The sequence below is a fragment of the Podarcis filfolensis genome (assembly GCF_964270895.1).
Source record: "Podarcis filfolensis genome assembly, chromosome: 2".
NCBI classification, from domain to species: domain Eukaryota; kingdom Metazoa; phylum Chordata; class Lepidosauria; order Squamata; family Lacertidae; genus Podarcis; species Podarcis filfolensis.
The window spans coordinates 11,521,925-11,549,086 of NC_139605.1; the positions used below are offsets into that span (position 1 = coordinate 11,521,925).

Consider the following 27,162-nt stretch of genomic DNA (forward strand, 5'->3'; position numbering starts at 1 on the left):
CAGACGTGCCACTGCGGGTTGCGCTCTTTTCATGTTGTGAATGGACCTCCGGAACGGATCCCGTTCGCAACCAGAGGTACCACTGTATACGACTGAAATGAAAAACACACACCCACACCCTCTTTTCCTGAAAGTTGACTGAGGTGACACACAAACTTCAAGAGCACATCACGCACAAATCACTTCACAATCTCGTTTAGGATCTGCACTCCAAAACGGACGCCTGACGTGTCCTGAGCTCAGCTTTTGCGCGGCTTCCCTGCTGTGTGGGTTCTCTCGTGAGCAGTAAGGGTGGAACTCTGATTGAAGCTTTTCATGCAGTGGGAGCACTTGTAGGGCTTCTCTCCGGTGTGGATCCTCTCGTGCCGAATCAGGTGTGCTTTGTGGCTGAAGCTCCTGCCGCAGACCAGGCAGGTGTAGGGCTTCTCTCCCGTGTGGCTTCTCTTGTGCCTGTTAAGGTTCGACTTCCCGCTGAAGCTCTTCCCGCAGGCCGTGCAGGTGTACTGCTTGACCCCCAAGTGGCTCCTCTGGTGGCCAATCAGGTCCGTCCGGTGCTTGAAGCTCTCGCTGCAGTTGGAGCACTTGTAGGGCTTTCCTCCGGTGTGGATCTTCTCATGGCGGAGGAGGTGGGCCTTGTGGCAGAAGCCTTTCCCGCACACCGAGCAGAGGTACGGCTTCTCGCCCGTGTGGCTCCTCTCGTGCCTGGTGAGGTTGGACCTCCCGCTGAACCCTTTCCCGCAGACGGCGCATGCGTACGGCTTGTCGCCCGTGTGGGTCCTCTCGTGGATGACGTAGTCGGAGCGGTGGTTGAAGCCCTTCCCACAAGCCGGGCACTCGTACGGCTTCTCGCCCGTGTGGCTCCTCTCGTGCGCGGCGAGCTTGGCGCTCTGGCCGAAGCTCCTCTCGCAGTGCGAGCATTTGTAGGGCTTCTCCGTGTGGGTCCTCTCGTGGGAGATGAGGGTGGAGCTCTGGCCGAAACTCTTCGGGCACCGCGAGCATTTGTAGGGCTTCTCGCCCGTATGGATCCTCTCGTGGCGGGTCATGTGCGCTTTGTGGCTGAAGCCCCTGCCGCAGGCGGAGCAGGCGTACGGCTTCTCTCCCGTGTGGCTCCTCTGGTGCCGGTTGAGGTTGGACCTCCCGCTGAAGCTCTTCCCGCAGAACGAGCAGATGTGGGGCTTCTCCCCCGTGTGGGTTCTCCAGTGAGCGAGGAGGTAAGACCTCACGTTGAAGCCCTTCCCGCAGAGCGAGCACTTGTGGGGCTTCTCCCCCGTGTGGGTTCTTTCGTGAGCGAGGAGGTACGAGCGCCCGTTGAAGGTTTTCCCGCAGTGGGAGCAGGCGTACGGTTTCTCTCCTGCGTGGCCTCGCTCCTGGGAGAGGAAGTATTTTCTCCAGACGAAGGCCTTCCCGTAGTTGGAGCATTTGTAGGGCTTCTTGCAAACCCTCTTCCCTGCCTGGCTTCCTTGCTGCCTTTCTGCTCTGTACTGACTGGCTCTCCGGAAAACGCTCCCTCTGGACATCGTCAACGATGCCCTCGTGGGTTCTGTGTGCTTCACGCTCCCAGGCAGAAAATCCTCCTCTTCTTTGGCGCCGCCATTGCCTATCAGAAGCAACAGGGAAATCAGGACACCGCACGTCAATTCCCACGCAAATGATCGTTCTGCTCAATGTATTGATTACGAGTTCCTGGCAGGGACTGGCAAGATGCTGACAAGTGTGTGTCAGGGGAAACGGGGCTGGAGTCTGACTCGGGAGCTGGGGCCAGCAGTGATTTGTGGGGAACTATTCCAGACAGGGGGACGTGGATGGTGCTGTGGGTTAAACCACAGAGCCTAGGACTTGCCGATCAGAAGGTCGGCAGTTCGAATCCCCGCAACGGGCTGAGCTCCCATTGTTCAGTCCCAGCTCCTGCCAACCTAGCAGTTCGAAAGCACGTCAAAGTGCAAGTAGATAAATAGGTACCGCTCTGGCAGGAAGGTAAACGGCGTTTCCGTGCGCTGCTCTGGTTCGCCAGAAGCGGCTTAGTCATGCTGGCCACATGACCCGGAAGCTGTACGCCGGCTCCCTCGGCCAATAAAGCAAGATGAGCGCCGCAACCCCAGACTGGACCTAATGGTCAGGGTCCCTTTACCTTTACTATTCCGGTCAGGAGGCAAGAGTCAGGGGTAAGGGAAGTTTAAGAGCTGTAGTGTGGGGCCCAGGATGGATTGGAAGAAGAGGAAGAGGCAAGTGAGGAGGCAGGTGCTTCCCCACCTTCTCCAGCACCTCTGTATCCCAGAACCAAGAGGGGACTGAACAGGGATGAGCAGAGGACATTTCCATGCAGGCAGTCTCCAGGTGCATGCATACAGCCCAGCAGGGAAAGGTATATTCCAGGCATCTAGTATTGTGATGTTTAGGTGCTGACTGAAGACATTTTTGTTTTAAGAAGGGTTTCCCTGAGGGATGACTCAGTTAGCTATGGAACAAAACCATACCCGATTAAAACTATTTTGTTGTTTTTAGAATTTGTGAGGATGGCTTTATTGTTTTTATAGTTTTTGGGGTCTTTTTGTGTGTTCGTGTTTTGGTCTCGTACACCACTTTGATGGCTTTGAAGCGCTCCAAGAATTCGTTACATCACCACTGAATCCCTCACCTGGCTGGACTCCTGAGACAGCCACACTTCCCTGAGATGTCTGGAGACTGGAGAGCCAGGGCTCCTCTTCTGGTTCCACCTTTATTATCACACCAGTAAATCCTGGAGGAGCAGAAGGAGAAGATCAGGAGTTGAAATTATGGTTCAAGGACTGTTGGGGGGGGCTGCATAAGTTGCTGGACTCCAACTCCCATCAGCCTCAGCCAGCATGGCCAACAGTCATGAATGATGGGAGTTGTAGTCTAACTGCATCTGGAGGGCACCCTCTGGACTCTCCCAGTCATAACTTGATAGGGTCAGAGGTATTGGCACTGACTCAGGTAGTAGTCTGTCACCATCATGCTTAGGTGTAATTGATAGCCTTATCAATCAATAGCCGGATTTGCCTGTTCCCCTTTTAAAAGCCAGCTCAGTTGGCAACCATCACATCTTAAGGGCTGTGAACGTCATAATTTGTGCTCTGTGAAGAAGGGCCTCCTTCTTTTGTCCACCCCGAGTCTCCCACCACTCTGCTTCTTAGTACTGCGAGAGGAGATGTGGGGGTCATCTCACAGCCAGACCCTTCCCTCTCTTGTGAAGGCCTCACCTTCCTCACAGCCTTGATGATCTGACTCCCAGGGCTCCTCCTCTTCTTCTTCTTCCACCTTCACAGTCACTGTAGGAAGCCCTGAGGGAGGAAAGAGATCTAAGAGGAACTCCGGAAAGACACATATTCCGGACAACCTCATCTTCATCATATTTTTTCTTTTAAGGATTTAATCCTGCCGAAAATAGGACCTTGGGTTTGTGTTCCATAAGACATGGCACAAAAGGAAATGGGATTGGGAGGGAGGAGGAAAAAAGGCAATATTGGGCAACAATTAGACACATACCACCAGGTGGTTCTGCTGTTGCGGGCTGCCTCTGTTTCCCTCTAAGACATAGCCTTGCATTCAGACTCTCTCTTCCTTCACAGGGCAGCCAGTTCTGACAGCCTCTATTAAACAGTTCAGAACTGCAATCCCTCAAGGACCTCTTTCCAAATAAACCGATCCAGACTCTGCATTCATCCTCTGAGGCCCTTCTTTGTGTGCCTCCTCAAGAGGTCTGGAGGGTGGCAACACAAGAACGGGCCTTTTCTAAAGTGGCTCCCCATTTGTGGAGCGCTCTCCCCAGGGAAGCTCACCTGACGCCTTTATCACATGTCTTTAGGCACCAGACCATAATAATAATAGTAATAATAATAATAATAATAATCCAATCCTTTGACTGATTAATATTCTACAGCCTTTAAATGTGTTTGTGGAGTGGGGAGGGGCTTGTTGTTTTGTTTTAACTTTTCGTTTTGTGCTTCTACCCAGTATTTTTAATCTTTTGAACTGCTCCGAAATCTTCGCATGTAGAGCAGTATATAAATTTAATTGATTGATTGAATAATGTGAGGGGAGAAGAGGCGCCCAGCTCAGCAGACAAGCTTACTTTGGAATCACAGACACAATGGGGCTGCAGACATGAAGAATGCTACGGGGCATTCTCCTGGGTTCTAGAACATTCCAAGACTACAGAACCATTGGCGGGTGGTGTGTTCGTTACTGTCCCTGTGCTATCCTCCTCTCTAAGGATCAAAGCTACACATCAAGGCTTTCAAATGTCAAAGCCAACCTTTATTAAGGTTTTCTCCCCACAACGTTCAAATCTTGGGTGTTTCAAGGTTGGGGAGAATGTGCGAAACCTGGGGATGATCGACAGAAGAGAAGTGTGCGGCAGATTCAGAGTAAGTCACTGGGAGAGGGAGGGGGGAAGGCAGCAGGGCAAGCGCAGCGGCACAGCAAATCCGGTGTTTCTATGGGTCCACAACGCACCAACCTCCCTGCCACCTCACCCTGCTGAGGTGCTGGTGTTGTGGGAGAGCTGCTTCTGCTCACCTGTGCAACTTAGGGGAATCCACCCCTCACCTGAGCAGGAGGCCCCAACAGCCTTGTTTTCCTCCATGCCTCCACCATCAGGTTCGTCTTCTTCCATCTTTACCATTACTTCAGGGAATCCTGATCAGTACAGGGAAGGCAACAGGTGAGTGCCAGCTAGTTTTATGTGGAAAAATTCCTCTCGCCTCCCTCAATACATAACAGCTTTCAAATGAGGTGGCTTCTCCATTACCTCACCAGTGGTGTGGCCTGGAGCCTCATTTTCTTCCCTTCTTCTTTGTTTTGTGCTACAGAACCCAAGCCTTCTCTCCTCCTCACCAAAATCCAGGAATCCCACTCGGGCTTGAAAACTGAAATTCCTGCTAAAGTGCAGAAGACGCTGACGTAATCATGTAGGGAATAATGTGAAATGCACCAGAGGGGTGTTCATTTTAACCCCCACATGGACCTCCACAGTTTGTGAAGGGTCTTGCGGGAAGCCCCACAGCCGGCTGGCTGAGCACATGGAGTTGCTGCGGGGTGGGGTGGGCCTCGATCCACAAGAGCTTAAGCCACATTAAATCCTTCAGCGTTCCATGAGCCACAAAACGCTTTGTCGTTTTTTTGCTGCCAGAGATGAATATGGCCACCCCACTGGAATGCTGGGAAGCCAGGAAGAGGCCGGCCCACAGATGATGGCAAAATTAGGGTTGCCATACATCTGGAATTTCCCGGACATAGCTGGAATACAGCAGTTGGAAGCAGAAATCACTGAAATGTCTGGGGAAATCCGGACATATGTCAAAAGTCTAGATTTTGCCAAATTTCATTTTTGAGCTTTTGCACAACAACTTTGGCTGGAAAAAATACAGTGGTGCCTCGGGTTACATACGCTTCAGGTTACATACGCTTCAGGTTACAGACTGCTAATCCAGAAATAGTGCTTCGGGTTAAGAACTTTGCTTCAGGATGAGAACAGAAATCGTACTCTGGCGGTACAGCAGCAGCAGGAGGCCCCATTAGCTAAAGTGGTGCTTCAGGTTAAGAACAGTTTCAGGTTAAGAACAGACCTCCGGAACCAATTAAGTACTTAACCCGAGGTACCACTGTAATAAAAAAACAACCTCAACAACTTTGCCAAAAAAAGGTCCGAATTTTCACTTTCTGAAATACAGTGGTACCTCAGTTTTTGAATGTAATCCATTCTGGAAGACCGTTTGACTTCTGAAACGTTTGAAAACCAAAAACTCAACAGCCAACAGCTAGGCCTCAGGATCTTGCACTCAGCGGAAGCCGTGTGGCATGTTCGACTTCCAAGGTGTGTTCGAAAACTGAAGCATTTACTTCCGGGTTTATGGCGTTCAAAAACTGAAATGTTTGTCAACGGAGACGTTCGGAAACCGAGGTACCACAGTATGGCAACCCTAGCTAAATGGGTCCCAGTTTCTCGATTGGATCTTTCACCTGACTGGGCAGTTGGGGAAGTGCTGTTTTCCTCAGAAGTCTGATGATTCAGCGCCCAAGGTTCCTCCTCTTCCTTTATCCTCATGTCAGGGAACTCTGATCAAGAGAAAAATGTCAGAAGAAGAGGCACAGGAGGATGGTTCAATCGTGAGTGGCAGACAGTTTCTCTGCCTCCTCCCATTCCGAGCTGCCCACATATTAAGATCTGTAGTGAGAGGAAGGTCTGCTGGTGGCCCACACACCTAATGAAACTTGTGGGATGGAGTCCCATGCGCAGGGCTCTCTCTTGCCATTGGAGCACCAACCCCTCTGAGGCACACCTCATCACAACATTGGTGTCGTTTCATGAGCCGGTGAAGTTGCATCTCTGTTCTCAGGATTTTGGGGTGGGTGAGATGAAGCACCTGAATTTCTGTCACTGCTGGTGGTTTTATTGTAAGCGGATTCTGTATTTTGTTTTTTTCCTACGCTGTTTCAATCCTATGGTTTAAAAATGTTTGCTTTGGGCGGTATAACATTCCTTGCCCTGGGACTTTTGGGCGAAAGGCAGATTATAAAGTAAAGGTAAAGGGACCCCTGACCATTAGGTCCAGTCGTGCCGACTCTGGGGTTGAGGTGCTCATCTCGCTTTATTGGCCGAGGGAGCCGGCGTACAGCTTCCGGGTCATGTGGCCAGCATGACTAAGCCGCTTCTGGCAAACCAGAGCAGCGAATGGAAGCGCCGTTTACCTTCCCGCCAGAGTGGTACCTATTTATCTACTTGCACTTTGACGTGCTTTCAAACTGCTAGGTTGGCAGGAGCAGGGACCGAGCAACGGGAGCTCACCCCGTCGCGGGGATTCGAACCACCGACCTTCTGATCGGCAAGCCCTAGGCTCTGTGGTTTAACCCACAGCGCCACCCATGATAACTGTTAATGTTGTGGTTCTTATCAACACTGCCCACACTATCCATGCTTGTTTCCTTTGATCTGTGCTCTGTGGGGGCTGAGCTCTCTCTGGAGAGCAGTCTGTCTGGGAAGTCGTTTTGTTTTTTGTTAAGAGGCAGAGAGCTGCAAACATGCAGCTAGATTCTGCAGGTTTTCTTTTCTGTTTTGAGTGCTACTAAATAAAGAGTTTTGGATTAGAAGCACTGGTGTCGAGCTGTGTTATTGAGGACACCACGTCGACACAGACAAGCCATTTGATGCTGCGTGTGAACTCTGCTATTATCCGGCAACTGGAGAGAGTGGTAGTGCATGGAGTGGAAGCGTGTGGGCACCATTGGAAGTTTGTCGGAGTGGCAATAAATCAAATTTATTGCAGGGCCGTTGCAGCAGACTCCATGGGTCAATAGATATACGACTCAACAAACTTTCACAGTTAAGGGATGAATGAATGAATGATCTTGATGAGGAATCTTTCTTTCTCCACGACTACAAGAAGAAAATAAAATCTCGTGGCAGGGGGTGGGGGAAGACCCTCAGAATCAGAAAGTGTAAGGCTTTCCATATAGCTTCATTGCTAATGTGAACTAATAAAAAAGGACCCAAAACACATTCATATGCAAACTGGGCACATTAGAATAGCCACCTGCCATTTTGTGACCAAGCAGAATTGAACTCCCTCTTAAAAAGCAGAGACATCACCTTGCCAACAAAGGTCCGTATAGTTAAAGCCATGGTTTTCCCAGTAGTGATGTATGGAAGTGAGAGCTGGACCATAAAGAAGGCTGATCGCCGAAGAATTGAGGCTTCTGAATTATGGTGCTGGAGGAGACTCTTGAGAGTCCCATGGACTGCAAGAAGATCAAACCGATCCATTCTGAAGGAAATCAGCCCTGAGTGCTCACTGGAAGGACAGATTGTGAAGCTGAGGCTCCAAGACTTTGGCCACCTCATGAGAAGAGAAGACTCCCTGGAAAAGACCCTGATGTTGGGAAAGATGGAGGGCACAAGGAGAAGGGGACGACAGAGGACAAGATGGTTGGACAGTGTTCTCGAAGCTACCAGCATGCGCTTGACCAAACTGCGGGAGGCAGTGGAAGACAGGAGTGCCTGGTGTCCTCTGGTCCATGGGGTCACAAAGAGTCGGACACGACTAAACGACTAAACAATAAGGCACCCACAGGTGTAGAGGGAGTTCAATTCTGCTTCCTGCAGGGATAGGATTTGAGAGCAGCCCAACTACCCACATCTCTGCATGCCCCATAGAACATCAGGCAGATGGGAACAATTTAGGGGAAAACAACCTTGTAGTCAAATGGGGACGCCTGGTGTTTCAAATTTGGTTGGGGGGCCAAAGTTCCCTAGGTAACCTGTATCATCCAAATCCACCCCACACCTAGCCAGTCACCTGGGAAGATCTTGCTTTCCTCAGAGCCCTGGGGACCGGCTGCCGGGAGGTCTTCCTCATCTTCTTTTTCTTCCTCCTTCATTTTCAGTGTCACCTTAGGACACCCTGAAATCAAGAGAAAGCAGAAGGAGAAAGTGTAAGGATGGAGAAGACCGTGGATGGGGAGTTGGGGGGAGGGATGTGGACTAGTTTCTGCTCAAATACCAAGGCTCAACCCCTCTAGTATCTCCAGGTAGGATTGGGAGAGAATTCTCCCTGCCTGAAACTATGGTAAGCTGCTGCCAGTCCGTGTAGACAATATTGAGCTACATGGTCTGACTTCATACTTCCTATGTTCCTAAGAAGAATAGAGAATGGCAGACTAATAATAATAATAATAATAATAATAATTTTTATTGATACCCCGCCCTCCCCAGCCAAGGCCGGGCTCAGGGCAGCTAACAAGCAATAATAAAAACAAGTTGAATGGATACAAGTTAAAAACAAAATTAAAATACAACATTAAAATATTGAAATATTAAAATATTAAAATGTAGCCTCATCGCAGGAGGAGAAGGAAAAGAAAAAAGAAAGAGGGGGAGGGAATCAAATTGGCTCCAAGCCAAAGGCCAGGTGGAACAACTCTGTCTTACAGGCCCTGAGGAAAGAAATCAGATCCTGCAGGGCCCTGGTCTCATGAGGCAGAGCGTTCCACCAGGCCGGAGCCAGAGTTGAAAAGGCCTTGGCTCTGGTTGAAGCTGATCTAACTTCCTCAGGGCCCGGGACCACTAGGGTGTTGCTATTTATGGACCTTGAGGCTCTCCGTGGGGCATACCGGGAGAGGCGGTCCAGTGGGTACGAGGGTCCTAAGCCATGAAGGGCTTTAAAGGTCAAAGCCATCACCTTAAATCTGACCCTGTACTCCACTGGGAGCCAGTTCAACTGGTAAAGTACTGGGTGAATATGCTCCCATGGCAGAGACCCCGTGATGAGCCTCGCTGCAGCATTCTGCATCCGCTGGAGTTTCTGGGACAGCTTCAAAGGCAGCCCTGTGTAGAGCATAAGGGCAGAAAAGGTTCGATGGCTCCTATAGAGGACTGCCAGCTCCCTTCCTGCTGCTGATCCAGATTTTTTCAGCAGTGACCAGAAACCGAGCAGGTGGCACGGTGGAAAAACTCAAGGTCCGCTTTTTCTCCCTGCCCCACGGGAGTTAATGAGAGGTTCTGCATCTCAAACCCTCAAGGTTCTTCAGCTAATAATTCTGTCCCTGAGACGTCAATACTAAAAGCATACTTATTAGAAAAAGAGGCTGGTCCATTAGCACAAAGGGGCCACTGCCAGCTCTGCCTTCTCAGGGGCTATGGCTCCACCTAGTGTTGGCCTCCCTGCCTTTCACCCTATCAGATGGATACCAGCTGCTAATGGAGCTTGACAATAGCTTTTGATCAAACAGCCACAGGATTACTCTGGTAAAATGATTTTAAGCAGAAGCATTGTAACAAATCCACGAACAACTGGTCTATTGGTCTATAATGACACGTTCTCTGTGCACCTCTCTCTCACCTGAGTGGGCAGCTGAGGAAGTCTTAGCGTTCTCTACTCCTATCATTCGCTGCACCGTCTCTTGTTCTGTCATATCAGGAGCTTCTGATCAGGAGAAAGATGGGGAGGGGGGGACCCAAGGCAGTGCTGAGGAGAGATTTCAATCTTTGCAAGCTGCAGGAAAGAATACAGCTGGATTCTAGACAAGAACGGAAGAAGATAAAAGAACCAGCTGGATCAGACCAACAGTTCAGCATTCTGCTATGGTACACCAATTGTGGAACGACTTTCCCAAATATCATCAGACTTTTCACATGCTGCTGTTTTTAATTATTACTACCAGTCTATTTACTAAAGCCCTGTTCATGACCCTGGGTTGTTTTTAAAACATTAATGCTGGATGTTTTCCAATTTGTTTGGGGTTTTTTTTAATTGAAATTTATAATATAATTTCAATATATGTTGCAATTTAATTTGACTAGCTGCCTTTTACTCTAACATGATTTTTTTCCTTTGTATTTTTATGTTGTGAACCGCCCCGAGATCTACCGGCAAAGGGCAGTGTAAAAATTCAATTAAAAAATAAATGAAATAAAAGATAGAGGGAAAAAATGTTTAAATTAACAGGTGGTGAGAGCTTGAAAGGTTTTTTATAATTTTCACCCAGAAGAGAGATAAAAGATTGCAGATGTGCGCCGAAGAGAAGAACAGAAACGATAGAAAATGAGATAAGGTGGACATTTCAATGGGTGGAAACGGCTGTAATCCTCAACCCAAGTCCTACTGAAGAGGATATAAATAATGCCCTGTTATTTACTTATTACGTCTCTAATCTTGCTCTCCTGCAAGGAGCTCAAGGCGGGCGACATTGCATCCTCGTCCCCAATTTCTCCTCTCAACAACCCTGAAAGGTAGTCCAGTCTTAGAGAAGAGGCTGTCCGAAGGCTGACTTCATGTCTTGAGTGGGAATTTGAATCTAGGTCTCCTCGCTCCTAATTCAGCCCTCTAACCTAGGCAGCATCTTAAAAAGCAGAGACATCACCTTGCCGACAAAGGTCCGTATAGTTAAAGCCATGATTTTCCCAGTATGGAAGTGAGAGCTGGACCATAAAGAAGGCTGATCGCTGAAGCATTGATGCTTTTGAATTATGGTGCTGGAGGAGACTCTTGAGAGTCCCATGGACTGCAAGAAGATCAAACCTCTCCATTCTGAAGGAAATCAGCCCTGCATGCTCACTGGAAGGACAGATCCTGAAGCTGAGGCTCCAATACTTTGGCCACCTCATGAGAAGAGAAGACTCCCTGGAAAAGACCCTGATGTTGGGAAAGATGGAGGGCACAAGGAGAAGGGGACGGAGAACGAGATGGTTGGACAGTGTTCTCGAAGCTACCAGCACGAGTTTGACCAAACTGCGGGAGGCAGTGGAAGACAGGAGTGCCTGGCGTGCTCTGGTCCATGGGGTCACGAAGAGTTGGACACAACTAAACAACAAAATTTACTTATTATGTCTCTAATCTTGCTCTCCTGCATGGAGCTCAAGGCGGACAACATTGCATCCTCGCCCCCAATTCCTCCTCTCAACAACCCTGCAAGGTAAGCCAGTCTTAGAGAAGGGGCTGTCCAAAGGCTGACTTCATGTCTTGAGTGGGAATTTGAATCTAGGTCTCCTCGCTCCTAATTCAGCCCTCTAACTAATACACGACACCGTTTTACAATTGTGTGGCACCTTCGCTTAGGGGAGGCGTTGCACTTACGCTTAGGGTCGCTTCCCTGGCGGAAAGGATCCTGCTCTCCCTTCCATTGTCGGCTTGAAAGACACCCTCACCAGGAATCCTTCAAGAAGCGGGATCCTCAACCGATCCCTCTCTTTTCTCTTCCTCTCGCGTTTGCGCCAGGAATCCCTACTGCGTCTCCTCGATCACCACCACCGTCTCCTGCGCGCTTGTCTTTTTTATTTTATTTCTATTTCCCTTTCTCCTCCTCCAACAGATCGCTCAATGGGGAGAGCTGGCGGCTTTGCTCTTTGTTTTCCGCTTCCCACCATGTGATCGAAGGAAAGCCGAGAGGAGGGGTGGGGGGACACACAGAAAACCCTCTTGCAAGGCAACCATCCAAAAAGGAAAAAAATCCTCCCCCTTGGCTACCTGAGCGCATGGATGGAGCGAGGGTGGATGCGCTTGGCAATTGATTCCTTGGGGCTGCTTGAATTCATTGCCTGCGGGAGTGGGGTTTTTTTTGCAATTTTTGTTTGTTTGGTAAAACCCACCACCCATCATATATGCAGGCTTACTCTGAAGTAAGTGGAACGGGAGTGGTGGACTCTCCTTACTTGGAGAGTTTTAAGCAGAGGTTGGATGGATGCTTGATTTGAGATTCCTGCGTTGCAGCGGGTTGGACTAGATGACCCTTGGGGTCCCTTCCGACTTTATAATTCTATTATTCTATGATTCTAACTCCGTGATTCTAAACCAGCGGTAGGCAAACTAAGGCGCGGGGGCCGGATCGGGCCCAATCACCTCCTGAATCCGGCCCTCGGACGGTCCGGGAATCAGCCTGTTTTTACATGAGTAGAGTGTGTCCTTTTATTTAAAATGCATCTCTGGGTTATTTGTGGGGCATAGGAATTCATTCCCCCCCCCCAAAAAAATATAGTCTGGCCCCCACAAGGTCTGAGGGACAGTGGACCGGCCCCCTGCTTAAAAAGTTTGCTGACCCGTGTTCTAAACCCTAAACTCTGGAGTTGGCGGTTTGCTCCCAGGCAAATGCACAGGGCTGGGTTTCACGGCTGCACGCACCCCGAATCTTTTGCGCGCTTACTCGAGAGTAAGCCATTGAACTCAGCGAGTCTTTGTAGTAAAAGCACGCAGGATTGAGTTGCTGATCTTTTGGCCCCTGCCCCTTTCTGCTCCCTTTCTTGGCTCTTGCGCAAAGGTGACTTAAGAGAGCCACCTGCTCTCATTCCTCCAGCCTGACTTTGGCAAATATATGTAGAATACAGTGGTACCTCGGGTTACATATGCTTCAGGTTACAGACTCCGCTAACCCAGAAATATTACCTCGGGTCAAGAACTTTGCTTCAGGATGAGAACAGAAATCATGCTCCGGTGGCGCCACGGCAGCAGGAGGCCCCATTAGCTAAAGTGGTGCTTCAGGTTAAGAACAGTTTCAAGTACAGACTTCCGGAACGAATTAAGTACTTAACCTGAGGTACCACTGTATATGCATTTGGAAACTAAGGTGCAGAGGATGCTGATGACTGGGCTGCTGTCCGTTCAAATTATATTTTAATTGCTGGTTTTAGATACACTGTGATGCATTTTAAGTGTTGTTTTTAACCAGTTTGTTATTATTCTGTATTTTATAACTGATGTTGTAAGCCGCCTTGAAACCTGACTTGGCAGGATAAAAATATATTAAATAGAAAATAGATTTAAAAGAAAGAGAGAGGCAGTGGGGTGGAATCCAGGCTGACTTTGAGCTTCTTGGAGGATGAACCCTATTATTTTCTGCCTTCTGCACATCACAACTGCATTTTGCTTTGTGCCTGGTAACTGTTGCCCATTATTTGTTGTTTGCAATGTTCCATGTTATTCCTCTATATCACAGAATCATAGCATTGTAAAGTTTGAAGGGACCCTGAGGATCATCTAGTCCAACCCCCTACAATGCAGGAATATGCAGCTGTCTCAGACAGGGATCGAACTTGTAAACTTGGCACTATCAGCACCATGCTTTAACCAACTGAGCTATCCATATGTATCCATATATTATATAAGGGAGCAGGTGATGCTGTGGTCTAAACCACTGGTCCTCTTGGGCTTGCTGATCAGAAGGTTGGCGGTTCAAATCCCCACAATGGGGTGAGCTCCTGTTGCTCTGTCCCAGTTTCTGCCAACCTAGCAGTTCGAACGCACACCAGTACAAGTAGATAAATAGATACTGCTGCGGCGGGAAGGTAAACGGTATTTCTGTGCGCTCTGGTTTCCATCACGGTGTCCCATTGCGCCAGAAGCGGTTTAGTCATGCTGGCCACATGAACCAGATATCTGTCTGTGGAAAAATGCCGGCTCCCTCAGCCTGAAAGTGAGATGAGCTCTGCAACCCCACAGCCTCCTTTGACTGGACTTAACTGTCCAGGGGTCCTTTACCTTTTCACTTTACCTGTTCTATGCTTTTACAGTGGTACCTCAGGTTAAGAACCTAATTCGTTCTGGAGGTCCGTTCTTAACCTGAAACTGTTCTTAACCTGAGGTACCACTTTAGCTAATGGGGCCTCCCGCCACCGCCGCTCAATTTCTGTTCTCATCCTGAAGCAAAGTTCTTAACCCGAGGTACAATTTCTGGGTTAGCGGAGTCTGTAACCTGAAGCATCTGTAACCTGAAGCGTCTGTAACTCGAGGTACCACTGTATTGTTGATCCTTTGGTTTCTAATTGCTATTATAGATGTAATGATTTTTTTATGCAATTATTTTAAATATGTAATACTTTAAAATATGTTTTTAATGGACTTGTGAAATCGCTTTGCGATGCAATATAGGAAGCATCCCATAAATGAAACGAATGGATGGATAAAATGTATGTTTTTTAAAAATCATTAATTGCTTCAGGACCCACCCTCGCCCATCTTCCCCCTCTCCCCCCTTTCTCCCCCTAATGAGTCAACAAATGAAACTGATTTGTAAAAATGTTACATGGAAAAAATACAAGAAACATTACACATACTTCTGTAAAACAAGAAAATCTTTAATAAAAAAAAGAACAAACAAAAATTTAATTGCTTCAGGATATTTCTTGGGAAGCCCCTGGTAACTGAAATAAATGCGTGTGTGCCTAGCATGAGCCTTGCCACTGAGAGGCACTCCGTCTGAGGACATAGCACAGAAGATGGATTTGCACTGCCAGGGATCTGGTGTGGCCTCAGTCACATGGCGGGAAGCGGAAAAGCAGGCGCACAGGTCAGCACAGGCAGGCAGGAGAAGGAGAAGCGGTGCAACATCAAAAGGGGCACTTCCAAAACATCAGCCCGCATAATAATATATATATATATATATATATATATATATATATATATATATATATATATAAAACGCTCCTGGAAGGCATAAAGCCGAGAAGGGCAGGAACTGCAGATGTAGGAAGGAGGAAGAGAGAGATCCAACAAGAAAGGGGAGGGAGGGGGAAACAGAAAAGAGGGATCGGCTGGTCAGGGATGCAGCTGAGCAGGGAGTGATCTGCTGGTGAGAGAGGGAAAAGGGGGTGAAGTGTGGTGGATGGCGGGGGGGGGGGGAGATCCACATATTTAGACACCCCCAATATTGTAAATTTGTGCATTGGAAAAATAATTTCCTGAGGCTTCTGTCTCAAAGCTGATCTCAAAGGGGGAAAGGATTTTAAATCTCCTCCTCTGCATTTATATTTTTTGGACTAGACTAGAGGCACATGGTAGATGTGTGGTGTGGTGTGGTGTGTGTGTGTGTGTGTGTGTGTGTGTTTATTATTCCTGAGCCCATGGTCTAAGTCAGGGGTTGCCAACCCTGAAGAAACCTTGACTGGTGGTTCAGTTTTTTAAGTTGGCGCTAGACAGCACAGCAACTAAAGAAAGAAAAGCGCTTTGCACATGCACAGAGGCCTATGTATAGCTGCTCGCTCCATATATCCTTGGCCTGAGCCCCCCCACAAGAAATGCGGGAACTAAAGACCTGTGAGCTCAGGCTCCAGTGAAGCCCTGCGGTCTGCCTCCTTAACTGCTCCCAACTGCCATGGTTCAAAAAACCAACATCTTTGGAACAGAATCCCTGACGGTTGTTTTTACCTTTCCTCATGGACTCAAGCTTGACTCGTCACCTGTTGCAAGATCCCTGTTACAATACGACCACCTCACTTTTCCCATCATCCATTTGGGTTGACACTTTTATATCTATGTAGGGCACAGCCCCATGTAACCTTGTCACTTTTCCAGGTCTCGTAGAAGCATCGTCCCCACCTCTGAGGGAAGCGGAAGCAGCAATGGACACACAGCTACCTCAGGTACGGGGGGGGCTGGGTGTGGGGTACCTGGGAGAGGGGCAACTCCTGTATTGAGAAACAGAGCTCAGGGCCCAGATTCCTCTGTTCTGGCTGAGTTGAGAGGGGGGTGCCATCGTTCAGCTTCAGCATCCAGGAAGCAAAATTCCTTGGCAAATTCCAAAGCATCTCACGCAGTCAAAGGGATGCAGAAGTAGGACTGGCCCCAGGTATAGCTAGGATGAGACAGCAATTGGTACCCGCTTCCTGCAAAATCAATCAATCAATGTTATAAATCAAGCAATAAATCAAGTCTATTGCTCAAGATCTCAGCAAAGGGTTGTTCGTTTTCTGGGAGCTGGAGATCATGTAACAGAAATTTGAACTACGAGCTGGAAAGAAAAGCCCCAATTTAAATCTCAGGATAAAGTAAAGTTAAAGGGATCCCTGACCATTAGGTCCAGTCGTGACCGACTCTGGGGTTGCGGCGCTCATCTCGCTTTATAGGCCGAGGGAGCCGGCGTACAGCTTCCGGGTCATGTGGCCAGCATGACTTAAGCCGCTTCTGGGGAACCAGAGCAGCACACGGAAACGCCGTTTACCTTCCCGCCAGAGCGGTACCTATTTTTCTACTTGCACTTTGATGTGTTTTTGAACTGCTAGGTTGGCAGGAGCAGGGACCGAGCAACGGGAGCTCACCCCGTCGCAGGGATTCGAACTGCCGACCTTGTGATCGGCAAGCCCTAGGCTCTGTGGTTTAACCCACAGCGCCATCCGTGTCCCAAAAATCTCAGGATAGGGCTGAGCGAAATGTGATTTGGGCAGTTCATAGACAGATTCTTGTGCTGGGTTTTGGGGCGTGGGGTGGGGGAATAGCAGCCAAAGCACACACACACCCCATGTCAAATAAAGGACCGTGGTGCTGAGGGAGGGGGTTTCAAAGTGTTTGGTACGTTTCTGCCCTGAGGGTAACTTTGGGAGACAGGGTGATATTAGGACAATGACATTAAGGAGTGAATGCCACCTTCCCCCAGCACTGCCATCCTGATCCAAATTGGCAGGTGCAGGCAACGACACTCATTTTTTAAAAATTGTAGGAGACCCAGTAGTAGGTCTGCCATGCTGATATCTACTTGAATGCTCAGTGGCCTCAAAAACAACCCACAGTCTTCTTCTTTAGCTTGGTTTACAGGGTTAGAGAGGAAATGGGTGAAACCAAACTAAGTCAATCTTGAGGGTAGAAGTCAGTGAATTCATCCATCTATATCAGTCAGTCTCCTCTGAGTGTGACTAACAATGGATATTGGCCATTGGACATAGATTGCCTGGCTGTTTTTATTTAGGCAATTTATAAGCTGCCCTTCTGCAAAAGAAGAAGAAGAAGAGTTTGGATTTGATATCCCGCCTTTCCCTCCCCTTCAGGAGTCTCAAAGCGGCTAACATTCTCCTTTCCCTTCCTCCCCCACAACAAACACTCTGTGGGGTGAGTGGGGCTGAGAGACTTGAGAGAAGTGTGACTGGCCCAAGGTCACCCAGCAGCTGCAGGTGGAGGAGCGGAGACGCAAACCCGGTTCCCCAGATTACGAGTCTACCGCTCTTAACCACTACACCACACTGGCTCTTTCAGCGTGGTGACTTTCAGTGTGGTGTACAATTTAAAGGACTTTCAGCGTGGTGTACAATTTAAAGCAAAAGTCACAAAAACCAAACAACACTTGTTGCTTCCAGACAACCTGTTTAGTAAGCATGCCTTCTGATTTGTTTGCAAGATTAGACGACGTGGGCTATTTAATGAGCATTCACACATTTATGGGGAGGTTCGATGCTGCTGCATCAAAGCAAGCATTATCCCACACTTTCCAGTATTTTCCCCATCTTTTTCCTTATTACAAAACATCTGTTCTTTTGGGGGAAGCCAGGTCTCTGTGCAGGACCTACCTGCCAATCAACTATAATTGCGCAATCTGAATTTACCAGTACCTTGGAAGTTGAACGGAATTCGTTCCGGAAGTCCGTTCGACTTCCAAAACGTTCAGAAACCAAAGTGTGGCTTCTGATTGGCTGCAGGAAGCTCCTGCAGCCAATTGGAAGCCGCTGAAGCCGTGCCGGACGTTTGGCTTCTGAAAATCGTCTGAAAACTGGAACACTCACTTCTGGGTTTCAATAGTTCGGGAGCTGATTTGTTCGTGAGCCAAGGCATTTGAGATCCAAGGTACGACTGTATGTGACTGGATCCCATGCACAAATAGCAGCCACCCAGAATAAGGTTACCAGACGTCCCTGTTTCCTGGGAACAGAACCCGGATGAATGAATTCTATTATTTCAGTCACAGACCAGTTCCAGCCCACATACAATATCAAGGAAGTCATAAAACACAATAGGGATACATTTGAATTTGCAATTAGGTATAACAGGGTATAACAGGGACAATACAGATATAGCAACAGTTAAAAATATATAAAAATATATAAATTAAAACTTAAGTCACTAACATATAACCTAAAATTATCATTTAAAGCCTTAATCGTTATGATAGCACAGCTTGTTCCCTAAGTTTTATGGCAACCACACCAAATTTGGCTTACAAATCAGTTTCCTGACAAAATCCATCCATTTAGTAGGAAGTTGAAAAGTGTCACCGGATTCATTGAGAAAAATCTGGTAACCTTAGCCCAGAAACATCCCAAGTCATAGTTATCTGTAGCAACAGGGAACTTCGTATTTGCATCACACTTTCCCTAAATGTTGCTATTTCCTTTCTTTCCAGGGCTGTGTGGCTTTTGAGGATGTGGCTGTGTATTTCACAGAGTGTGAGTGGGCTCTATTGGATACACATGAAAAGGCTTTGTACCGGGACGTCATGCAGGAAAATTATGGGCATGTAGCCTCTTTAGGTAAGCGCCCTTTTTCTCAACTTTTGATTGGAAATGTAATTCTCTCCCCTCCCCTCCACCCCTTTCATTCAGAAATTCATTTCAACACACACTTCTGATGGTGTGGGACTTGCTCTAGGAGAGAGGTACTCGTATCTTGTAGCACAGAAAGAAAAGTATTATAATGTGTCTGGTATTAGTACTCTGTTAGTTCCTAACACTGAAAAGATATCTTTTGGGGGTGGATGAGCTCTTAGTTGCTTTTTTTTACTTTTACTTTTCTTATTTGCATTTCTTAATGTTTTGAAATTCAATCAAAACAATTTGGGGGGAAAACACATAAAAGATCATCATGAAAATACTAAACTGTAATAGAAAAAATATCTATTAAGATACAGTTCATTGTCACGACAACGGCTGCGAGAGTCCTAATAGCACAAGGATGGAAGACTTTAGAAATTCCAACTAAAGAATCATGGCAAGAAAAACTGATGGACTGTGCAGAACTGGCAAAATTGACACATAAGCTACGGGACAAGGATAACTGTGACTTTAATGATGAATGGGAACCCTTTACAAAGTATTTGAAGAGGCAACAAAGTGAATTGGACTCCTTGGCAGGTTTTGAATAAACATTCACAAACTTTTTATTGACAATAATTAGTTAAATAATTTAAGGATTTATACAAATTTGTAACATACAGAGAACAGCATTCACAGTGAAACCAAAGACTGGAACTGAGGGAAGTCAGGGTGGGGTGGGGTTGGGGGCGAGGGAGGAAAATGGGGAAAAAATTAAGGAGGACATGTTTTTAGATAATATGATTTGTTTAAATCTTTAATAAAAATTGTACCAAAAAAGGGAAAAAAGATAGTTTGTAAAAAACCATAGAAACTTTAAATACAGGCTCGTTGAGTGAACTTGCCCTGTGCTGACTTCAAATCCTTAATTCCCCACAATTTCTTCTTCTTTATTTTTTCGTCAATTTTTGTATGGAAGTATTTGGTAGCCAGTGCAGTCATGCCAAAATTGGTGTTATATGTTCTGAGTATCATGCTCTGGGCAGAACCATCTTCGAAGGCAGCCCCACATATTACTTGAGATTCTTCTTTCCCTGGGCAGGTTTTCGAGTTGTCAAACCCAACTTGATCTCCCAGCTTGAGCAAGAGGAAGACCCATGGATCCCAGACCAGCCAATTGTGGAGGAAAAGGAGATCATTTTGGAGCCCGACACAGGTGGGGAAGCTGAGACATCACCCCAATACACATTGAATCCAGTACAAATGGACCCCTGACCATTAAGTCCAGTCGCGGATGACTCTGGGGTTGCGGCGCTCATCTCGCTTTATTGGCTGAGGGAGCTGGCGTACAGCTTCCGGGTCATGTGGCCAGCATGACTAAGCCGCTTCTGGTGAACCAGAGCAGCGCACGGAGACGCCGTTTACCTTCCTGCCGGAGCGGTACCTATTTATCTACTTGCACTTTGACATGCTTTCAAACTGCTAGGTTGGCAAGAGCAGGGACCGAGCAACAGGAGCTCAACCGCCGACCTTCTGATTGGCAAGCCCTAGGCTCTGTGGTTTAGACCACAGCGCCACCCGCGTCCCTGAATCCAGTATACATTGGGCTAAACTCTGGAACGCAATTTTGGGTTCTGCCCCTGTGTAGAGTGATAAAATGTCCCTCTTAACCATACTCTTTCTCACATATTTCCTGTGAACCAGAGATTCCTGATGTGATAATAAAGCTGGAAGAAGAAGACGAAGACGAAGACGAAGACGAAGAAGAAGAAGAAGAAGAAGAAGAAGAAGAAGAAGAAGAAGAAGAAGGGGACCAGCTTTGGGTTCTGGACCACCAGTGGCAAAAGTCCTTTCCAGGTACTGCCAGATCAGATGAGGGGTGGAAATTAGGATCAAGAGGATGGCCGGACAGCAAATTGCTTTAACATGATACAAATAATAAAGAGGATGCAAGGTGAACAAACACCAGTGAAAGTCAGCAGTAATAATAATAATACAGTGGTACCTCAGGTTAAGTACTTAATTCGTTCCGGAGGTCCGTACTTAACCTGAAACTGTTCTTAACCTGAAGCACCACTTTAGCTAATGGGGCCTGCCGCTGCCGCCGCGCCGTCAGAGCACGATTTCTGTTCTCATCCTGAAGCAAAGTTCTTAACCTGAAGCACTATTTCTGGGTTAGCGGAGTCTGTAACCTGAAGCGTATGTAACCTGAAGCGTATGTAACCCGAGGTACCACTGTAATAATAGTAATAACCACAATAAGAAACATCCTAAAAAATAATAAAATAGTGAGTGTTAAAAAACAAAAACAAAATCCAGGAGGAGTACCACAAATAGTTATGGTAAGATAGCAATTGCATCCATCCTCCAAAGGCTAAATTGGAAAGTGTTGATGACCTTCTGCTACAGCGTTGAGAATGGGGAAGACGAACTTCCCTAGGCAGCTTACAACCAGATTACAAATCAGGGGAGAGATCTGATAAGTCAAATGATAAGTAACTCTTGAACGAAAACTCTTGCGTTGCAGGGGGGCTGGACTAGATGACCCTCAGGGTCCCTTCCGACTCTACAGTTCTGTTCTGATTCTCTACTTGTGCTCTGCATCTGAGGTCGGCTGTTGGAATATTGCACCTGAACACTTCGTTTTACCTCTCCTTTTCCTACCCCCTTTGATTCAGGATTTCCCGACCTCGTGATAAAGCAAGAACAGGAAGAGGAGCCCTGCGTCCCAGAACACCCAGGAGCCGACGAAAATGTGAATGCTGCTGCAGATCAGTCAGGTGTGGTAACAGTTCTTCTGATCTGGGGTTCACCACCAAGGTTTTAATTTTAAAGGGTTTACGTGGGCATTTCTCCCCAGGGCCCTCGCTCCTTTTCTGCAAGTGCACAAGATAATCGTGGGAACATAGTAATAATAATAATAATAAATTTTATTTATATCCCGCCCTCCGCAGCCGAAGCCAGGCTCAGGGCGGTTAACAACAATAAAACAGTACAACAACAACAACAACAACAACAACAACAACAATAATAATAATAATAATAATTTATTATTTATACCCCGCCCATCTGGCTGGGCCTCCCCAGCCACTCTGGGCGGCTTCCATAAAAACCAAAAATACAGTAAAATATCACACGTTAAAAACTTCCCTGAACAGGGCTGCCTTAAGATGTCTTCTGAATGTCAGGTAGTTGTTTATCGCTTTGACATCTGCTGGAAGGGCGTTCCACAGGGCGGGCGCCACTACCGAGAAGGCCCTCTGCCTGGTTCCCTGTAGCTTTGCTTCTCGCAATGAGGGAACCGCCAGAAGGCCCTCGGCGCTGGACCTCAGCGTCCGGGCAGAATGATGGGGGTGGAGACGCTCCTTCAGGTATACTGGACCGAGGCCGTTCAGGGCTTTTAAGGTCAGCACCAACACTTTGAATTGTGCTCGGAAACGTACTGGGAGCCAATGTAGGTCTTTCAAGACCGGTGTTATATGGTCTCGGCGGCCGCCCCCAGTCACTAGTCTAGCTGCCGCATTCTGGATTAGTTGTAGTACAACACAACACAACACAACACAACACAACACAACACAACACAACACAACACAACACTCTAAAATCATTCATTATAAAATTAATTCAAATGAAACCAATGGCAACCATTGGGCCAGAGCTCCGTGAAGACTGCCGAAGGAGGGAGTCAGGCTGTGCCCTGGCCAAAGGCCTGGTGGAACAGCTCTGTCTTGCAGGCCCTGCGGAAAGATGTCAAGTCCCGCAGGGCCCTAGTTTCTTGTGACAGAGTGTTCCACCAGATTGGAGCCACTGCAAGCTTCTCCCTGATCCTAACTCAGATCGGCTCAGTATATTCTCCTCCGACCAGCAGTAGTTCTCTAGGGGCACAGCCTGGGTTCTTTTTCAGAGCTATTGGGGATGGCTAGGACTGTACCTGAGAACTTTCTGCATAAAGACTGGGGTGGTCTTTCACACCAGGCCCTGCTGGGTCCTTGCAACCCGGAACTGTCCAGATGTTTCAGCCCCTTCCAGCACGACTGTCTTGGCCGGAGCTTGGCCTAGGAACCAAACCTGATCTAAAAGCCTTAAAAGTCACGGCTGCCAGACTTTTATGTGCACAAAAATGGAAGGGCACATCATTACTAACAATGGAAGAATGGCTGTTAAAACTGACGGACTTAGCTGAGATGGCGAAGCTGATGTGTTTGATCAGAGAAAAGGCACTTTAAAAAAAAATCATTAGCAATTTCAACACAATAATTTTAACAAAAATACACCGTCCACATTGGTTCCCCCCCTCCATTTTCCTTCCCCCCCAAACAAAAAACCCAACCTCCCCCCACCCCCGGACTTCCCTCAACTCCTTTCTCTGGTTTCTCATCACATCTTTCTGTCTGCATGTTATGAAATTGTAAAGATCCTCAAATTATCTATCTATATATTGCAATAAAGAGTTTGTGAATGTTTATTCAAAACCTGCCAAAGAGTCCAGTTCATTTTGTTGCTTCTTCAAATATTTCATAAAAGGTTCCCATTCATCTTTAAAATCAAAGTTGTCCTTGTCACGTAGTCTGTGTGTCAGTTTTGCCAATTCCGCATAGTCCATCAGTTTTTCTTGCCACAGTTCTTTCGTCGGGATTTCCTCATTCTTCCATAGCGGACAGATGAAGAATAAAAAGTTCTTTATTTTCTATATCTTATTCTTCTATCTTTCTCTTTTACCCTCTTTTCTACTTTTTAAAAATTTTATTTCTTTTCCTTTCTCTGTTTCTTTCTCTCCCCCACCCCTTTTGTGATTTTATTGTATCTAGATAAAAGTCTTGGTTTGTTTTTTTAAAAAGGGAGACGATAATAAGTTTTGTATTTTTCTTTGTAAGCCTTAATAAATTTTTTTTTAAAAAATAAAAGTCTTAAAAAAATATAGAACCTTCTCTGATCTCCTTCCTCCTAAACAGGATTTCCTGGTATAATAATAAAGCTGGAACTGAAAGGAGAGACCTGGGCCCAAGATTTCCAAGAAACTGAGGAAAAGGCAACTGTTTCAGGTGAGGCAAACCACAGTGCCAACAGCAGGAAACAGGAAGAAGCTTGGCAGGAAGCTAGTCTCCACTTGCCAAATAAAAAGAGGGTGCCTGGGACACTAAGAAAAGGCTAGATTATGGGTAGGCAACCTAAGGCCTGGGGGCCAGATGCGGCCCAATCGCCTTCTCAATCCTGCCCGCGGACGGTTCGGGAATCAGCGTGTTTTTACATGAGTAGAATGTGTGCTTTTATTTAAAATGCATCTCTGGGTTATTTGTGGGGCATAGGAATTCGTTCATATTTTTTTTCCAAAATATAGTCCGGCCCCCACACAAGGTCTGTGGGACAGTGGACTGGCCCCCTGCTGAAAAAGTTTGAGCTAAAGTGACATACCATCCTTGTGTCTTTTCCCTTTTCGGTGCCACGGCCCTGAGGCAGACAGGGGAGAAGATCTGCTATGTGGTACCTCAGGTTACAGATGCTTCAGGTTACAGATTCCGCTAACCCAGAAATACTACCTCGGGTTAAGAACTTTGCTTCAGGATGAGAACAGAAATTGCGTGGCGGTGGCGCAGCAGCAGCGGGAGGCCCCATTAGCTAAAGTGGTACCTCAGGTTAAGAACAGTTTCAGGTTAAGAATGGACCTCCGGAACGAATTAAGTTCTTAACCTGAGGTACCACTGTATAAGTAAACAAGGGAGGTGTTCATGGTGAGTTCCGGTACCTCTTTTTCTATAAAAATAGCCCTGGTCTGGTTGTCCCTTATGGAAGCCAAATTAAATATCTTTATCAAGTAAACAAAACAGTGAATTGCCACACGTTTTGGTTGATGACTTCTTTCCTCAGGAGACAAACTAAGGCAATAGATCTCTTACTGCTATCACAATTCTCTGTTTATCCGAACAGGCAATGGGTACATGAAAGAGGAAGGCCTCTTCCCACCGGAAAGCACTCATCAAGTGGCAACGGATGAGACACTCTTGGGAACTGCCAAGGAGGGAATCTTCCGGTATCCAAAGAAGGCCGAGGTCTCAGTGAAAGAAGGCCAAGCAGAGAGGCACCAAGGAAATGCCTCTGGAAAGAGAGCGGGAAAGACTTTATCTCATGGGGGAAGTGGCGTCAATGAAACCAAACTCCAGAAGAGAATCCATAAGTCTGGGAGAATGCTTAAAAAAGGAGAGGAACCATATAAATACCTAGATGACGATAAAAGATCTGGTTGGAGATATTACCTGATGACCCATGGGAAGAGCCACGCAGGAGAGAAACTATATACATGCTTAGTCTGTGGGAAAAGATTCTTTCGAAGATCACATCTTATTAGACACAAGCTAAATCATACAGGGGAGAAACCATATACGTGTTCAGTCTGCGGGAAAAGCTTCAATCAAAGATCCCATCTTATTAGCCATGAAAGGACCCATACCGGGGAAAAACCGTACCCGTGCTCTGTCTGTGGTAAAAACCTGAGTCGTAAGGCACTCCTTATAAGACATGAGAGAATTCATACGGGAGAGAAGCCTTACAAGTGCTCTGAGTGTGGTAAAAGCTTCTGTCAGAGCTCTGGGCTTGTTGCGCACAAGATCACCCACACAGGAGAGAAACCATATGCGTGTTCAGTCTGTGGGAAAAGCTTTAGTCGCAAAGCAAGCCTTATCAGACATGAGAGAATTCATATGGGAGAGAAACCATATACATGTCCAGTCTGTGGTAAAAACTTCAGCCAGTGCTCTGGCCTCCTTCAGCATGAAAGAATTCATACAGGAGAGATCCCGTATAAGTGTTCTATCTGCGGGAAAAGTTTCAGTCGTAAAGACTGCCTTCTGGGACACAAGGGAACCCATACGGGAGAAAAACCATATTCGTGCTCTATCTGTGGGAAAAGCTTCAATTGGAAAAGTTACCTGGCTGTCCATGAAAGAAGCCATAATGAAGAAAAGTCCTATATATGTGCAATCTGTGGGAAAAGCTTCAACCAAAGATCCAATCTTCTTAGCCATGAAAAAACTCATACACAAGAAAAAACGTACACGTGTTCTATCTGTGGGAAAAGCTTCATTCACAAAGTAAGCCTTATTAGACATGAACGAGTCCATACTGGAGAGACACCCTATAAATGTTCAGTATGTGGAAAAGGTTGTAGCGGGAGAACTAATCTTATTTCACACGAAAGAACTCACACGGAAGAAAGGCCTTATGCCTGCTCGTTGTGTGGTAAAAGTTTCAAGCAAAGATCCAACCTCACGAGCCACGAAAGAATTCACACTGGAGAAACTCCCTTTATGTGCTCAGTCTGTGGTAAAAGCTTCAGCTGTAAAGCAAATCTTCTTGGACACATGAGAACGCATACAGGGGAGAAACCGTATTCGTGCTCAGTTTGTGGGAAAAGCTTTGGTAACAAATCACAAGTGGTCATACACGAGAGGATTCATACAGGGGAAAAACCATACACCTGCTCAGTCTGTGGGAAAAGATTCAAACACAGAACGAGCTACACCGAACACCAAAAAATCCACACACAGGAGAAACCGTACACATGCTCAGTCTGTAGCAGAAGCTTCAGTCGTAAGGAGCACCTGATTATTCATGGGAGAATCCACACCGGAGAGAAGCCATATTCATGCTCAGTCTGTGAGAAGAGTTTCAAGCAAAAGTCAAGCCTTACTTCACATGAGAGAAGCCACACAGGAGAGAAACCACATACATGCTCAGTCTGCGGTAAAAGTTTCAATCGACGATCAAACCTTATTCATCATGAGAGAATTCACACGGGAGAAAAACCACACCAATGCACCGTCTGTGATAAAAGTTTCCGGAGTAAAGCATACCTGAGGAGACATGAGAAAATCCATGCGAGATAAGGCAATATGGGAGGTGGGGCGGCGATATGGGGAGTGAAAATTGAAGTTGGTAAAAGATGGTTGAAGAGAAAGAAATTTTATATATATATGTAACTCTAAACCACAGTATAGCACTATAGGAATGAGTCTGTGTGGCCGGCAAAAAGCGTTTGGAAAATTACACTTCTGGTTTTGTTTGTTTTTTCTGCCCACAGTTACTTAATTTCTCCAAGGCAAGAACTGTTAGCTCTTAACTATGTCCTTAGCATAATATTAACTATGGTTTTTAGGGAGATGTGCCAAGATCGTAAGCCACAGTTTGGTCCGCTTATTTCCCTGAACCAGTTAAGATTAACCACAGTTTACTTAGGTTCAGATTTCACCTCGGCTGAAAATGGAAGGAAAGCTTCCTAGACTCTCCTTGTGGCTGCTCCGGAGGAGAGGGGTGGGGGAAGCAGTGAGCCCCAAAGTTTGTGCACGGAACACTAAACTATAGTTTGGCATTATGTGTGACACAGGCCAGTGAATATAAGAGCTCCAGTTGTGGCAAAAATATCAGTCGCATCC

General features: G+C 46.8%; 2 protein-coding genes and 1 long non-coding RNA gene across 11 annotated transcripts in view; 1 reads left to right on the forward strand and 2 right to left on the reverse strand.

Moving 5' to 3' along the window:
- Positions 1-11,928, reverse strand: LOC310756691 (uncharacterized protein). 3 transcript variants are annotated; one of them, XM_083601277.1, is made up of 8 exons: positions 11,592-11,927; positions 9,858-10,010; positions 8,316-8,420; positions 5,983-6,078; positions 4,570-4,659; positions 3,222-3,302; positions 2,636-2,737; positions 1-1,597 (listed from the first exon to the last, which is right to left on the reverse strand). In XM_083601277.1, exons 2-8 carry the CDS (start codon positions 9,928-9,930, stop codon positions 240-242), a joined length of 1,905 nt encoding a protein of 634 aa, XP_083457403.1. In that variant the 5' UTR covers positions 9,931-10,010; positions 11,592-11,927; the 3' UTR covers positions 1-239. The 3 variants fall into 3 exon arrangements, with proteins under 3 accessions (XP_083457403.1, XP_083457405.1, XP_083457404.1); XM_083601279.1 differs by lacking the exons at positions 8,316-8,420; positions 9,858-10,010 and having other exon boundaries at positions 4,540-4,659; positions 11,592-11,928; XM_083601278.1 differs by lacking the exons at positions 8,316-8,420; positions 9,858-10,010; positions 11,592-11,927 and having other exon boundaries at positions 4,540-4,659; positions 5,983-6,901.
- Positions 1-21,402, reverse strand: part of LOC310757390 — a 36,277-nt gene extending 14,875 nt beyond the window's left edge. Inside the window, exon 1 of one of the 2 annotated variants that reach the window (XR_014545142.1) lies at positions 20,802-21,402. This is a non-coding gene — a long non-coding RNA (uncharacterized lncRNA). Of the gene's footprint in view, positions 1-14,083; positions 14,102-20,801 lie in introns of those variants that run through there. The other variant, XR_014545143.1, reaches the window with a different exon arrangement.
- LOC310756508 (uncharacterized protein) lies at positions 4,051-26,848 on the forward strand. 6 transcript variants are annotated; one of them, XM_083600705.1, is made up of 8 exons: positions 4,051-4,388; positions 15,798-15,865; positions 18,610-18,736; positions 19,839-19,952; positions 20,441-20,604; positions 21,411-21,516; positions 23,689-23,778; positions 24,662-26,848. In XM_083600705.1, exons 2-8 carry the CDS (start codon positions 15,845-15,847, stop codon positions 26,614-26,616), a joined length of 2,577 nt encoding a protein of 858 aa, XP_083456831.1. In that variant the 5' UTR covers positions 4,051-4,388; positions 15,798-15,844; the 3' UTR covers positions 26,617-26,848. The 6 variants fall into 6 exon arrangements, with proteins under 6 accessions (XP_083456831.1, XP_083456832.1, XP_083456829.1 ...); XM_083600706.1 differs by lacking the exon at positions 4,051-4,388 and adding an exon at positions 12,115-12,133; XM_083600703.1 differs by lacking the exon at positions 4,051-4,388 and adding an exon at positions 14,699-15,075.
- The last annotated feature ends 314 nt before the right edge of the window (positions 26,849-27,162 follow it).

Bases quoted from the DNA above. Each gene is read 5' to 3' on its own strand.
- LOC310756691 (XM_083601277.1), bottom strand. From the start codon at position 9,930: ATGACAGAACAAGAGACGGTGCAGCGAATGATAGGAGTAGAGAACGCT. The intron at 6,079-8,315 runs GTGACTGGCTAG...TCTCTTGATCAG, and splicing joins GGAAAGCAAGATCTTCCCAG to AGTTCCCTGACATGAGGATA. The intron at 4,660-5,982 runs GTGAAAGATCCA...TGTACTGATCAG, and splicing joins TTCCCCAACTGCCCAGTCAG to GATTCCCTGAAGTAATGGTA.
- LOC310756508 (XM_083600705.1), top strand. From the start codon at position 15,845: ATGGACACACAGCTACCTCAG. The intron at 15,866-18,609 runs GTACGGGGGGGG...CTTTCTTTCCAG, and splicing joins TGGACACACAGCTACCTCAG to GGCTGTGTGGCTTTTGAGGA. The intron at 19,953-20,440 runs GTGGGGAAGCTG...CCTGTGAACCAG, and splicing joins CATTTTGGAGCCCGACACAG to AGATTCCTGATGTGATAATA.